The sequence below is a fragment of the Thamnophis elegans genome, chromosome 1 (assembly GCF_009769535.1).
Source record: "Thamnophis elegans isolate rThaEle1 chromosome 1, rThaEle1.pri, whole genome shotgun sequence".
In the NCBI taxonomy this organism is placed as follows: domain Eukaryota; kingdom Metazoa; phylum Chordata; class Lepidosauria; order Squamata; family Colubridae; genus Thamnophis; species Thamnophis elegans.
In genome coordinates this window covers 112,676,728-112,691,329 of record NC_045541.1, presented here as the reverse complement: position 1 = coordinate 112,691,329, position 14,602 = coordinate 112,676,728, and the positions used below count along the sequence as shown (strand labels likewise).

Below are 14,602 nucleotides of genomic sequence, written 5' to 3'. Positions count from 1 at the left end.
TACTACAGGATACCTGAAGTGACCCTCCAAAATTGCAGCCTACTCCCTGAGGGATCCGCTGGCTTCCTCCAACTCTCGCCCCCCGCCCCTAGAGGACCAAGGCAATAAATACCCGCCACCAAAGAGGTTAGTGAACTACAACACCCCGCTCCCTCCGCTTCGCCCGCGTAGAACTCCTGTTCTACATCCCGGGACCACGGGGGGTGGGAGGGGAGGGGGAAACCTCGCGGAAGCTCTGTTTTCGGTACCGAAGGCTGTCAAATGAACGGCCCCAATCCCTTCACTAGATTGGGGCGTTTCTGGGGCACGGATTCCCCGCATCGCCAATGTCAGGGAGAGGCTGCTGCTCCCAGTTCGGGGGGAGGGGGCTGTAGCGAGGGGCTCTTGGATGGACCCGGAATTCGGGAAAGGTGCCTTTCGGGTAGGTGTTCGGGTTTCCTGCTGCCGTTTCCGCCCAGCCACCCTGCTAGAACTTAAATCTGCAAAACAACATTAGGGGAGGGGGGAGAGAGAGAGGTGGGGTTCTATCCCCGCCCCCAACTCGGGTGCCTGTGATGGGCGGGGGGCTTAGAACTTCCGATGCAGCCAATCATAACGCCCAGGACAGTGAATGGCAAAGGCTGAGGAGTTTGGGGGTGGGGGGGAGAGGCTGAAATTTGCAACCTGCTCAGCCTCCGCTTGGCGCCCCTTAGGACTTACTAAGAGCTTCCACTTTTCGCCACCGCTGCAGCAACCATCCCGGCGGACCTGATTTCCCTTGCGGCGACACTCCTCTCGCGCCTTCTGCGGGCATGGAGAGACAGACCCCTACAGGGATTTGTATTTTATTTTATTTTGCAGAAAAAACCCCACTTGATTCTTGTGCCTCTCCTTTGTAATTGTCTACTTTTGTTGCAGATTCTGGAGGGAGCCAGGCATGGTGGATCCGGTAGCGGATCCTGGCAAGGAAACATGCCCCGATCCCGGGGGTGCCGCGGGGGGAGAAGATTCTGCGGCAGCCGCTACCTCCGCCACGACCGAGGCTGCAGTTCAGCCGCCCGCCCCCCCGCCGGCAGCGGCGCCTCCTCGAATCGGAGAGCCAGAGAAAATTCGCGAAGAGTCGCCGATGCTGCACCTGGATCTGTACAACTTCGACTGCCCGGAAGCCGAAGGCAGCCGCTACGTGCTCACCAGTCCCCGCTCCCTTGAAGCCTGCGCTCGAAGTGCCGTCAAGCCGGTGGAGCTGCTGCCCCGGCCGCTCAGCGAGCTGATCAAGGAGGCCCCCGGCAGGTCTATGCGCGTCGCCGCCGGCCTCTATGAGGCCTACGAGATGGATCGGCAGAGGAAGCTGCAGCAGTGCCGGGAGGAGAGGGAAAGGATAATCCGAGAGGAGAAGCGGAGGCTTTTCACGCCTGTCCTGACCGGAAGCCTGCCTTCCTCCCCAGCTTCCAGGACGGCCTCTAAAAGCACCCTGTCCGATGGAAGTTGCCCTCCAAGTGGCAAGCCGAAAACGGCTGGAGGCCACCCACCTCCCCCTCTGAGTGGCCCCAAGACCAAGAAAAGCCACTCGCTGGATTCCCTGCAAAAGAGGAGAGAGGGCTTCTCCACCAAGACCTCCTCTGACTCGGGCGCCTCTTCTTCCTACAGCGGAGATAGTGGCAAGGACAAATGGACCCAGGGGTTGCCTAGGACTAAGAATGTGGCCACCATGACCTCCTTGGTGGGCCGCAGTTTCAGCCTGAGTGACCTCAGCCACTCCCCGCAAACCACCCAGAAAGTGGAGAGGATTGTCAGGGAAGTGAGGCAGAAGAAAGGTTTCAAGGAGGTGTCTGACAGGGACCGAAAAATTGCTGCCCTGATGATAGCCAAGCACCAAGAGGAGAACCTGTGGAAGGAGCAGCGGTACACTGCCCACCTCCAGTGGGATGTGCAGAGAAGGGTGGTGGAGCAGAGGAGGGAGCTGGAGGAGCGGGAAAAGCAGCTCGCTTTGGTGCAGGGCCGCCGGATGTGGGAAACCCGGCTGGAGAAGCGACGTGACAGGCTGACCCATACCTGGGACGAGGCTGTCCAGATGAAGCAAAGGCAGACCTTGATGGAGGATGAGAAGTGGCGGGAGCACATGGAAAAGCAGGAGCGCCTGAAGAGAAACAGGCTGGGGAAAGCTGCTCTGGAGGACAAGAAGAGGAAACGCCACCAAGAGCACAACCTGAAGGCTCAGGAAGAAAACAAGAAAGAAGTCCAGGTGCGAGAGGTGCAGCTGCTCCAAGAAAAGCTCACCTTGGCAGCCCAGAAGAAGCTTTTGAAGGAACAGCTGATACAAAAAGAGAAGAAGCTGCTCAATCAAGCTGACAAGCAGAAACACCAGACCATTCTCAAGGGTCTGGCTAAGCAGGAGGCCGAAGAGCGGGCAGTGCTGAGGGCAGCCATGGAAGGGAACTTGAGCAAAGCTCAAGAGAAGTATGAGCAGCTCATTGAGAAGAGGAACCAGGAACTGAAAGAGAGAGGCAAGCGGGAAGATCTGCAGATCCAGAGAGCCAAGCTGGCAGCAGAACGCAAAGACCGGGAGCAAAAAGAGCACTTAAGAGCCTTGGCCCAAGCATCTGAGAGAAAGCTGCAACATGCTGCTCAGGTGGTCGAGGAAGTTGCCCAGCAGAAAGCTCGAAAGGTGGTGCAGAACCGGCTGGAAAAGGAGAAGATGCACAAAGTAAACAAGAAGAAAGTCGACGAGTGTGAAGATATCCGCCGGAGGGAGATCCTGTTGTCTATTGAGAAAAAGCTGGAGCGAAGTGAACAGATTTGTAAGGAGAAAAAAAATGTCTTGGAAAGCGCAAAGTCTGTGGCTCGGGCATCCTTCCACGTGAGGGAAAAAGTCCGGGAAGAGATGAACATGCGTACTTTTGACAAGATGGCCTTTGAGGCAGAACTGCAGGCCACCCTAGTTAAAAAATAAATTGTCTTTTTTATTTGGGATTCGGTGGGGATTTCTGTTTTGCTGCCTATTGTCAGAATTGGGAGATTTTTTTTTTTAAAAAAAACTTCATTATTTTGTGGAGCACAAAAACTCAGGCATATACTTCATAGACCTTTTTCAAATGCTCTTGTTATACATATTCAAAAAACTATTTCAACTGTCTATAGAAAGAAAATATGAATCCCTTCCTCTGTTGACTAAAATACTGTTTTCATGGAATAAAATCAAGATACATACATTTTATATAATAGAAATTTGTTCCCCTCCTCAAGGGTCAGTTCGGTTCCCTCAAGTTCAAAGGAAGTATTATCATATTGATATAGCTGGGTCTTAATTTGAATGTCACTCGGCAATGGAACTTTTGGTCTCTTGTATGTGTCCATATTTGAAAAGAATTTATCTGGCCCATGTGGTGCACTTTATTTATCCTTACTGTTGGAAACTCTAGGCCTTGTAACATTTTACTAACAAACTGAAGTTCTGATTCATGACATGAAAGCATGTGGAAAAACTTGTTCCAATAAAATTGCAAACGCGTAGAAAGTCATTTACACAGTCCCTTTCATTGACTATTATTTATTTTATGTATTAATCCATCTAACATGGCTATCCGTCTCTCCAAAGAAATTCTGGGTAACAGGAAAAAACAAGGCTTTCCATTAAAACCAAATGAAAGCAAAACAAGTGAAGGTCCAATTTCCATAATCACCAGTCACGTGGACCAATGCCAGACTCACATAATTAATATACTGGCTTCAATATCTGGAGGAAGACCCAGATCTTCATAGTCTACATTTCTCAAGATTCACAATGAAAAGAGTAGGCCTTACATATATTGATGAGCCATGATGATGCAGTGGTTAGAGTGCAGTATTGCAGGCTACTTCTGCGGACTGCCAGCTGCCTGCAATTTGGCAGTTTAAATCTCACCAGGCTCAAGGTTGACTCAGCCTTCCACCCTTCCAAGATGGGTAAAAGGGGGACCCAGATTGTTGTGGGCAATAAGCTGACTTTGTAAACTGCTTAGAGAGTGCTGTAAAGTGGGATATAAGTCTAAGTGCTATTGCTATATTATCAGTAATGATATATGCAAATAATTATGCCAAACTTGTTAGGTCAACTTGAAAACATCATCTTGCTGCATTCAAGTGTGTTCTAAGTATAATGTACTTGCATAATAAAAGGATATTTTTGGATAAAAAAATAAGTATAACACTACAGAGAAAGGTCTATGAAAATCCTATAGATTAATAATATACATTCATCAGCTTAACCCTGTATAATTGATGCACCTGTCTGTCAAGGATGTCTCAGTTGGTGCTAATAACAAAATTTACTAACATGTTTTGGAATCAGTATGTTTTGTAATATCCCTGCTCAACAGGCAAGCACATTTTATTAATTGTGGAATAACTTTAATGATATATAACCCCATGAGAATTCTGTGCAGAAATAAATCACATTTATTCTCTGCTTAGCTGTTAAAATCTCGCTATGCAAGTGGTATCTTATAAGTCTGTGGTTTAGAAGATGTTTGCTTTAAAAGCTCCAGAGCGGACCCTATTTTTAAATAGGGCAATGATTTAGGCAGCAGATGCTGGAAGTGAGGTGAGAAAGAATTAGCATTGAAGTAATGGAAAACGGCTGGTTGGGTTATGTGGAAGCAAGATATACTGTTCTCCTGCTGCCAGTGTGAAAGTAATCGCCAGCTGCCAGTCCCATTGGCATCTGTATATGGATATGGCAAGATAATATGATCTTGCCTTGGATTTAAAGATAACTATCAAGGTATAGTATTAAAAATGGCTGTTATGAAACAATGTTGCAAGCAAAATTCCCTTTAAATTTTGACAGATGTATCAAAAATCTCTGCCCTTCTAAGCAAACAGAATTTTCTCGGTCATGAGCCCATACCTTGAGATTATATGCCAGATACCCTTTGTAAAAAGTAGGCATCTTGAATTAAATATTCAAATATTCAAATATTTTTATTGTGTTGCTTAAAGGTTATGATAGTCATGATATGGCATTTGATAGTATCCACACAAAATTGGTGGGTTTTAGAATGTGTAAACTTGCAAATTTGCTGAGCGTATTCAGAATAATCATGATTACAAAAGGCAGATTTACTTGGAGTATTTTATATCCTGTGACAATATCTTCAACACCATCAAACAACAGTATTTGCTTATCCCAGGTAATTGGGAAAGACTCCTTAGCTGGATCAAGATGCCAAATCCAGTCTAAATATCTGGCTAATTATTCAATGAACCGTAGTGGATAAGGTTTACTGGTTTAAATTCCTAAACTTATTATAAGCGCATATTACCTGCTAGAAACTGCATTCTGATGCAGAAACAAGTTATTAAGCAATCAAAAACAAATCCTGTAAACTGCATTGACTAACAACTTTAATTCAATTTAAATGTTAAGCCACATTTTATTGGAGAGTGGTCCTTCAAGCCTTACATTGAAAAAAAGTATTTCTTAAAACATTCTAGCTGGTCAAAATATTATAAGTTCTTACACATGTACAGTATAAATAAAATCTGGTTGGGCACTTGGAAGTCAAGACTATTGTAGAGTTTTCTATTTCAACTTCCTGTTGTCCAGATATATTGACTTCATTTTCCAAAATACCTAGTCAGTATGAGAAACACACAATAGTTGAGAATTATGAGAGCTGAAGTCTAATTTACCCAGAAGGCACCATGCTACATAAAAAGCAGCATTATTTTATAGAAGAAATTCTGTTACAGGTAGGCAAAATTTCATTCACAGGAAGGCTGCATCCATGGGAAGAGTTTGTTGGCTTCCCTCATGTGCTCTTTCATCTATCTACAACTAAAACCTGACCCACACCCACCCCATATGGTCACCCTTGAACCTGCCATATTGACTTAGAAAGCCAGTCAAGATCTGGCTCTTTTCCCAGGTTGTGTGGTCTGGATGTGGTCCCAGATGGTTGAGTAGCATATTTTAATCTGGTCGCTATGTTATAGTTTACTGTATTAGTTGTCTTTTAATGGATTAATTATTATTATTTTGCTTAGATTGGGTTTATGGTGATTTCACATTGAAACTAAATGCATATTATATTTTTGTTTCATTTTTGATTGTTCCTTTGTTTCTTTGAGTTTAGGATCATATGGTGCCTATTTTAGTGTCATGTACCATGTTTTATCAACTGCCCCCCCCCCCGAATGGCATTGATGCTGGCAGAATGTAAAATGATTACTAAATTAATCATCCTAGCTGATGTAACCTCCCCCACAGAGACTTATAAACAGAACATCCAGATTATTTCCATTCTCTTATTTTGCCATCTGCTTTGTGAAGCTATGAGGGCAGTGAAAGCTTAATATTGAGGCTTTTCAATACATTCTTTATTCCTTCTTGATTTCTCCTACCTATCATCCAGAGTCACTTTGTTTGTATTAAGTGGCCATATTAAACAAAAATCCATATTTTATGAATATTGTTTAACATTACATTTACGTTTTTTAACTATTACAGTTCTTTCCAAAGTTGTATTAACTTACATGAATATAATATGAAATCCAAACTAATTTGATAAGAACCATTTAAAGTGCTCCTAAGTTGCTTACAATGCCAGGACAAAATATCTGATGTTCATTATTTTTTTTTTTGCCAAACACACACACACATATTAGTTTTTATCTTACAGTGAGAAAAGCACTATGCTATGCCACACAAGGCCTTTAGGTGATATATCCATCCAGCCTTTGGCTTCTTTTCTGAAACAAACAATGATTAGTTTCCAATAAATAATGATGGCAGGTACAAGCGCACATACACAGGCAGCTCCATTTGCGTGAGCGTTGGACATGAGTATAAGCTGCTTGCACAATTGGAGCTGTGCATGCATGTGCTGCTTGTGCAAGTGGAGCTACACATATGTTCGCCCAGCACTTGCACAGCCAGGGGGTTGTGGATGCCTGATTTATTCATTTAAACTGACAAATCTTTGACCCAAAGAACTAAAAGGTAGCATTCACCAATAGGAAAAATAACTCTGCCAACTCTGAATGATGCTTTATTGGTTTCATTTTGAATTTCTTGTCTCTTTATAGAGCATTTTTCTTAGGTGTCATATACTTTGTGCATATACTCATTACCACAGCAGCAGCAAATATCCTTTATGATAGATGTCCTGCAATTTCAGAGAAAGGAAATATATCAGACTCAATAAATATAAGTATAATCTTTATTGTCATTGTACTTAAATACAACAAAATTGTACAATGCAGGTAGTCCTCAAGTTACAACCACAATTGCACCCAAAATGTATGTTGCTAAAGGAAACATTTGTTAAGTGAGTTTGTCCCATTCTGCAATTGTCCTTGCCACAGTTGTTTAGTGAATCATTGCATTTATTAAATTAGTAACATGGTTGCTAAGTGAATCTGGATTCCCCATTGACTTTGGTTGTCAGAAGGTCGTAAAAGGGGATCACGTGACCCTCGGGATACAGCAACCGTCATAAATATGAAGCAGTTGCCAAGTGTCTGAATTTGGATCAGGTGACCAAAGGAATGCTGCAGCGGTTGTAAGTGTGAAAAACAGTCATAGGTCACTTGTGCCGTTATACCATTGAATGGTCGCTAAATGAACTGTTGTAAGTCGAGGACTATTTGTATAGGATAGTAATACGTCAAGCATTCGTTGTCCTGTGCACAAAGCAGGTGGTGAAATGAGTATGAAAATAATCTGGATGCTCCATTTAGAAGTCTTGGGGGTGGGGTGGGAAACAAACATCCATTAGAATGTTTAATTTATTATTTTATATTGTGTCAGCGTTAAAGCCATGTTGGGGGAGAGTTAATACAAAATGGATAATATTAAAGTACAGGTTGGAGCCATGAGGTTTTTCACGCATTGCTGATCTCTAATTCCCAGGATCCCTCATTAAAAGAAGCTTCCAAAGAACCATGAGTCCTTTCCGTCTCCTGTATCTTGCTGGTATTTGCAACAACAGTTAATGTTATGCACTTTTGATTAGATTAGAGCAGGGGTGTCAAACTCAAGGCCTGCAGGCCGGATTTGGCCTGTGGGGTGCTTAGATCTGACCTGTGGGGCTTCAGTGAAGGACTGGCTGGCGGTGTCTCTGCCAGTGAAAACAGAGCTCCATTCTGGCAGAGGGCTGCAGGAAGCTGTTGTGGCTGAAAACGGAGCCCAGGAGGGCCATGTGCAGTCTCCCTGAGCTCCATTTTTGCTGCAGAAGGCTGCAGGAGGCTGTTGTGACTGAAAACGGAGCCCAGGAGGGCCATGCACAACCTCTCTGAGCTCCGTTTTTGCTGCAGAAGGCTGCAGGAGGCAGCCCCAGCTAAAAACGGAGCCTTGATGAGTGACGGCAAGATGGCCACACCAACCCAGCCCTCCAGAGGGCTGAGGTCAAACATAACCTGATGCAGCCCTCAATGAAATTGAGTTTGACACCTCTGGATTAGAATCAATTTAGTAGAAGTAACTAAAAAATGTCTCTCATTATACTAGTTAGCGTATGAATGCATTGAAGTACAATAGGCATTTTATCATGCTTTCTTTGGTGTAATAAGGGAATTATTGACCAAAGTCAGAGGCCCAAAAAACGCAATCAAAAGCTTAGCCATTCTCATTGAAATTATACTTAAGCACACACACACACACAAAATATCTTTTTGATAAACAGACCATGCTGACCAAAAATTTTTAAAAAAATAATGGAACCTCTGGAAATTTCTGGAAACCTCTGGAAATTTCATTTCTTGTCAAGGTAGCTTCTGTGGCTGCCACATGTTATTAGAAAGATGAAGCAGAGGGAAATTCTAAACAAACAGAAAGGCAAAAAGATGTGGAATAAAACGTGAAAATGATCTTTAGCTGGATGAAATATAGGTTATAACATGCTTCCAATAGAAGAGAATATACTATATGTAGCTCAAATCTGAATTGAAGAATCCTTGGTAGTCTCTGAGCTTTGTTATCTTATGGGTGCAAAGTATTCTGAGCTTCGTTGTTTGCTTGTAGATGTTTCATCTCTCAACTAGGATTTCAAGTGAATGTGGTATTCACTGCTGTTCTTAAGGATATACCATGTTGTTGTATGGGCCATCTGGTTTTCCCATATCCTCAAAATTAAAACAGCCTGTTTGGATGTTTATACAGGGCACGCTGCCACCAAAAGATACGATGACAAAACCAGTAAGATTTGAGGATAACAAGCAAGTTTTTTGGGTCGGTAGGAAAAACGCTTTTTTAAGACATATGACTAAAGATACAGAAAACATTGCTTCATTTGCAGCTTAGTTATATTATAAAGCAGTGGTAGTCAACCTGGTCCCTACCGCCCACTAGTGGGCATTCCAGCTTTCATGGTGGGCAGTAGGGGTTTTGTCCGATACTGAAGTATTTTCCTTTTTTAAAAAATTTAATTGACTTTTTAAAAAAATGTCATTGCATTATTTAAAAACATTTTCATTAGATTTTCATAAAATCACCATTGCTGTGGAACCGGTAGGCGGTTAGAAAATTTTACTACTAAGAGAGATACAAAAGTGGGCGGTAGGTATAAAAAGTTGACTACCCCTGTTATAAAGCAAATCTTCTTTGACAGATAATCCCAGATCCAACAGAAGAGAATATCTGGGTTGAACTCTAATATCCTTGATGCTTGGTAGTTTGCTTCCAGACATTTCCTCACCCAGCTATGCAACATCATCAGTGCAAATAAGCATCATGATGAGCCTTGGTGATTTCACCTAGTTGGGCAATGAAACATCTGCAAGCGAACTATCAAGTTCAGGGAGCACCAATGATTCTACAGATAATGGAGTCTTGCACTATCACACTTTGAGAGGCTAAAGTTCTGATAGGGAGCTTAGTGGTCTAATTATTTATGTCCTATCTTTCCATAAAACAAGGCTTGTATTTATTTCTTAAAATCCCCTGCTTATATCCAGTAGGACAGGTGTGTGATGTTCTCAAATCAGAGGTGAGTTCTTACTGGTTCGCCAAACTGATAGTGGCTTTCCGTCCTGGGTCACTGGAACCGGTCTACCACACCTCTGAACTGGTTCTCCTGTCGGGGCAGCATTTTTTCCCTTTTTTAAAGATTCTGCACATGTGCAGATCTATTTTTGGGCAACTGCGCACATGCCAGCAGCAACCCACCCCTGCCTCAAATGGCAATAGGTAAAGAAATACATCTTACTCAAACAGAAGTAAACATGCTGCCATCACACTTAAGGTCCATTCTGGAGAAGTTGGGTAGAGAAAGGGATGAACCAAGCGCAAATGCTTTTGTCCTGTTTGAATTTATTGCCCCTTGGGATCCCACAAAGGCTTCTGTGAGCAGCTGTTCTGCGTCACTTTCAAATAGTCTGGCATGGTAATAAGGAAGAACAGATGGTGCCACTGCCTGGGCCGGGGGCATCAGTTAGAATAGCCTTCCCCCAGCCCCATTTCCAGATGCATGGATTTGTAGCTGCCATCAGGCTAGTCTGGGAGTTGTGATCTATAATATGATTGGGTTAGGTTTAGTTGTCCATGTGAACATAAATATTATGGTATGCAGATCATGGTTAATATTGTGCCTTAGCATTGTGAGTGACCGAGACCACAGTGGCTAGTTTAAATATAGTGGTTAAAACAAACAAAAGCTTTAAAACAATATGTGGACTCAGAGCATGTAATGTATAGCATTATATTTAATGTGTAGCATTATATTATATTTCCCTCCTTCTTTGGAAAAAGCCACTCTGTACCTTTCAAATAAATAGCTATTTTTATATATCCAAAAGTAAATTACATTGCTATTTGGTTTCAACAGTTCCAGACAGGCATTTATTTAGGTAAGAAATCAAATGTATAGGCCTCTCAACTCAGTGGTTCTGGGTAGTACACAAGATAAAAATTACCATGCAACACAAACGGAAAACAATGATAATCCAGAGATTAAAATATCAACAAATGAAGCCTTCCTGCTTAACTTGATGCCTAAGGCTGTTGGCATTGTTGCTATAGTAACCCAAGATTTAGCCTTTTGATCCAAATGTATTCATGCAATTCTTGTTAGCTCTGCCCCTCCCAATTGTCTTTCATTGTGCTGTAAATCAAATTCCCTCTAGCACAAAAATCCTTAATTGTTGTACACTTTATGATCTTTTACTGCTATTTAATATTTCCTTACAGCTCTTTTGAACACACAAGAAAAACAGGTAACCTTTTCCTTATAATTTAGGTGGGAAAATATAAGATAGACAAAAACACCTGATTTCTACAGACCTGACTACTGGGAAAAAAATCATTTTAAAACCTCAGGCAGTTCATGGAAATCTTCCTTGGAATAATAAGAATCTTGCCCTTAGACTAAGTGGGTAGCTTTGTCTTTGAAATTTATTCTCTAGTGCTGCTGTGCCATTGAACACAGCTCCACTTCTATTTTTACTTATTGATATAAAATGTAGAAATATCATTTGATTGTAAGCCACCCTTAAGCAATGCAGAACCAAAGCATGATTTACTTTTTCATAAAAATACAAAAAAACAACTAAAAGAAAAAAGGGGGGAAATGTGATGTTCTTTATGTCTGCAGGTGTTCAGCAGCAACATTTTAATTTAAATTATATATTTTTCCATTAGACCTCATGGCTAACCCATCAATAGGATAACTATCCATGCTTATATTCCAAACACTGATGCAGAAAAAGAGGTTAATAAGTTTCATTGTCAAGTTTAAACTGATGAGTGACTGAGCATGTAAGCAAGATGTGGTGCTTGTGATTGTAGACTGGAAAGCCAAATTTGAAAATTGTAAGAAGAAACTGTAATTGGACTATATGGCCTAGGAAATAGAAATGTAACAGAAAAATTACTTATACGTTTACCATTGCAATTTTTATTTTATTGTTATCACTGCTTAACCAAAATAATATATACATGAACATCATCAGATTGAGTACACATAAATAAATCAATTTGATGTGCTGGTCCATTTTGTAAAAAGGAGAATTAGAGACCAAGTCTTGGATTGTCATTTTAAGACTAAATTGCAAATTGATAATGTAGAAATAATTTTGATGGAAATTTGCATTAGAATCCCAAGAAAACAGAAGTATATGCCTTCCTGACAGATATTTTTTAAAAAGAAAAGGAATCATTTTGTTGGGATAAATTGGAAGAGGTGATCTTTGCATACCAAGAAAGAAGATTTAGACTGAATTTCATAGAAAAAGTGAAGGAGCAGCTGCACAAGATTTGGATTTATCATCCTCTTAAAATAAAAAGAAAAGTGGAATATAAATACTTAACATGGAACGTTAATAGGGCCAGCAGCCCCCTCACAAAGCAAAAGAAAGTATTTCATTACTATCAAGCACGGAAATCAGGAAATACAGGCAGTTCAGGGTTTATTGCAAGCTTAAGTTCTCTACAAGAATTTAGCAGTCAAATCACATTGGTTGTAGATAAGAGTCAATACTCTTGATTTGGATAGCTTATGGGCATGAAGGGACTCAATTGAGGACAATGTTTGTAGATGACCCTCAGGCTCAGCCTGGTCATTTACAATTACTTGAGGAAATTAAATTTGGATATAATTTGCTTTCAAGAAACACATATTAAAATAGAAGACAGAAAATATTTGGTTAATAAAAGATTAGAAGAATTTAGCTCAGCAGAACTAAACAAGAGAAATGAAGTTGTCTTATATCTAAAATCTCAGCTTAAACCAAAGCTAGTAGCATCAGAAGAATATGGTAGATTTGTAGCAATAGAAATGAACTTGAGTGAGATAAAAACAATGGTAGCTATTATTTATGTACCAAATGAAGACAAAATTTATTGAATATCTCATGGACCAATTAACATCTTTTGCATATGAAAATTGGAATCTGCTTGGTGACTGGAATGAAGTAACTACACAAACTCTTCACAGAACATCAAGTAAAAGGATAAAACTTTCACAAGGTAAACTACCTCAAATCTTCTCAGAGAACCAAGGTAAGTCTTCCAAAGATCGGATTTTATCGGATATGGGATAATTGGTATAGTTGGATGGAGCAAAGGAATAAAATGAAAAAATAGAATAACACTCAAAAATAATAATTATGAGTAAAACAAGGGGGGCAAGATTTGTGAATTCAAATCAGGATGATAGCTGGAAAATAGAAAAAGAAAGGAAGGGAAGAAGGAAGGAAAGGAGGGGTGGAAGGAAGTAGAGAATGGAGGGACGAAGGAAAGGAGTGGAGAGTAGAAGAGAGAGGAAGAGAAGGAGAGAAAGTAGAAGAGGAAGAAGAAGTGTGGAGGAGAGATAAGGGAAGAAGAAAGAGGTAAGGGAAGGTGGGTAGAAGGGAGAGAAAAAGAAGAGGAGGGGGGAAGAGAAAGAAAGAGAAGGAGAGAAGGTAGGAAGGAGAAGAAAAAGGGTAGGAGTAGGGAAGAGGTAAGGGAAGGAAGAAGGGGACGGAGACGAGGAAGGAAGGAAGTAGAGAAGGAAGGGAGGGAGAAAAGAAAAGAAAGAGAAAACGAGGTAGTGTCTTAGCAGGTGCGAAGGATGGTAAACAAAGCATTTTAAACTATACCTAATAACCTTCCAAATGGAATAATAATAATATAAGAATGGCAAAGAAAAAGAATAATTATGTGAATGTATATCTATAATCTGTATGTAAGAGAATAAATGACAGTAAAAATATAAAGTATAATATAGGTAAATAATATTTGGTCATAAGTAGCTAAGTTTAAATAAATAAAGAAATGTACATAAAAATGGATAACGAATAAGGAGATTATGAATGAAAGATAGAAATGTATAGTAGGAAAAACATTAACTGCAAAGAAACCGATTCAGAACTGCAGTATGATATACGATGGAACTTATTGTTCCTGTTGTTTTTAAGTTATGTGTTTGTTTTTGTTGATGTCCTTATGTGTTTAAAATAAAAAAAGTTATTATCAAAGTATAGATTTTTTTTTGCCATATATATGTATACATTTGAACAAAACTGTGATGTTTCTCTGTGTCATATATGTGTGTATATGCATAATGGTTATCTTTTGAGAGCTGAATGCAATGAAATTTCATTTTAATGTATGCTGATTAGTGTACATTTATAAAGTGACAACAAAGTTTTTATTTTATTCTAAAATAAAAAAGTCTTCCAAAGATCTTCAAACTCAGAAGAATGCTCCAACTTTAAATTGATATGCTAAAGGATACCAATGGACAAGTAGTAACTTATTTAAAGAAGATCAAATGAAGGTAAAAGGAATATATTGAAAGCCTGTGTGTAACAAAGGTGTCAATATGCAAAATACCTTAAAAGACATATTAGTTATAGAAGATGAAGTTAGAGCAACGCTCCAGGCATCACCATTATGGAAGCTACAGGAACTGATGGAATATCTACAGAAATATGGCAAGCAATAGAATAAAAATCAGAAACAAGACTTAATTTCTCCTCCTGTTTAGGCTACCTGGCTAGATGATTTAGAAAGATAATTTCATCAATCCACAAGCACATGTAGAATCTTTGGAGAAGACTTCTCTCTTTCACCATTTCTCTCTCTCTCTCTCTCTCTCTCTCTCTCTCTCTCTCTCTCTCTCTCTCTCTTTCCCTCTCTCTCTCTCTCTCTCTCTCCCCCCCTTTGCCT

At 40.6% G+C, this 14,602-nt stretch overlaps 1 protein-coding gene across 1 annotated transcript; it reads left to right on the top strand.

Moving 5' to 3' along the window:
* The first annotated feature begins 916 nt into the window (after positions 1 to 916).
* On the top strand, positions 917 to 3,497 carry CCDC177 (coiled-coil domain containing 177). Its single transcript, XM_032230132.1, has one exon. The coding sequence runs from the start codon at positions 917 to 919 to the stop codon at positions 2,927 to 2,929; it is 2,013 nt and encodes a 670-aa protein (XP_032086023.1). The 3' UTR covers positions 2,930 to 3,497.
* Positions 3,498 to 14,602: the final 11,105 nt, after the last annotated feature.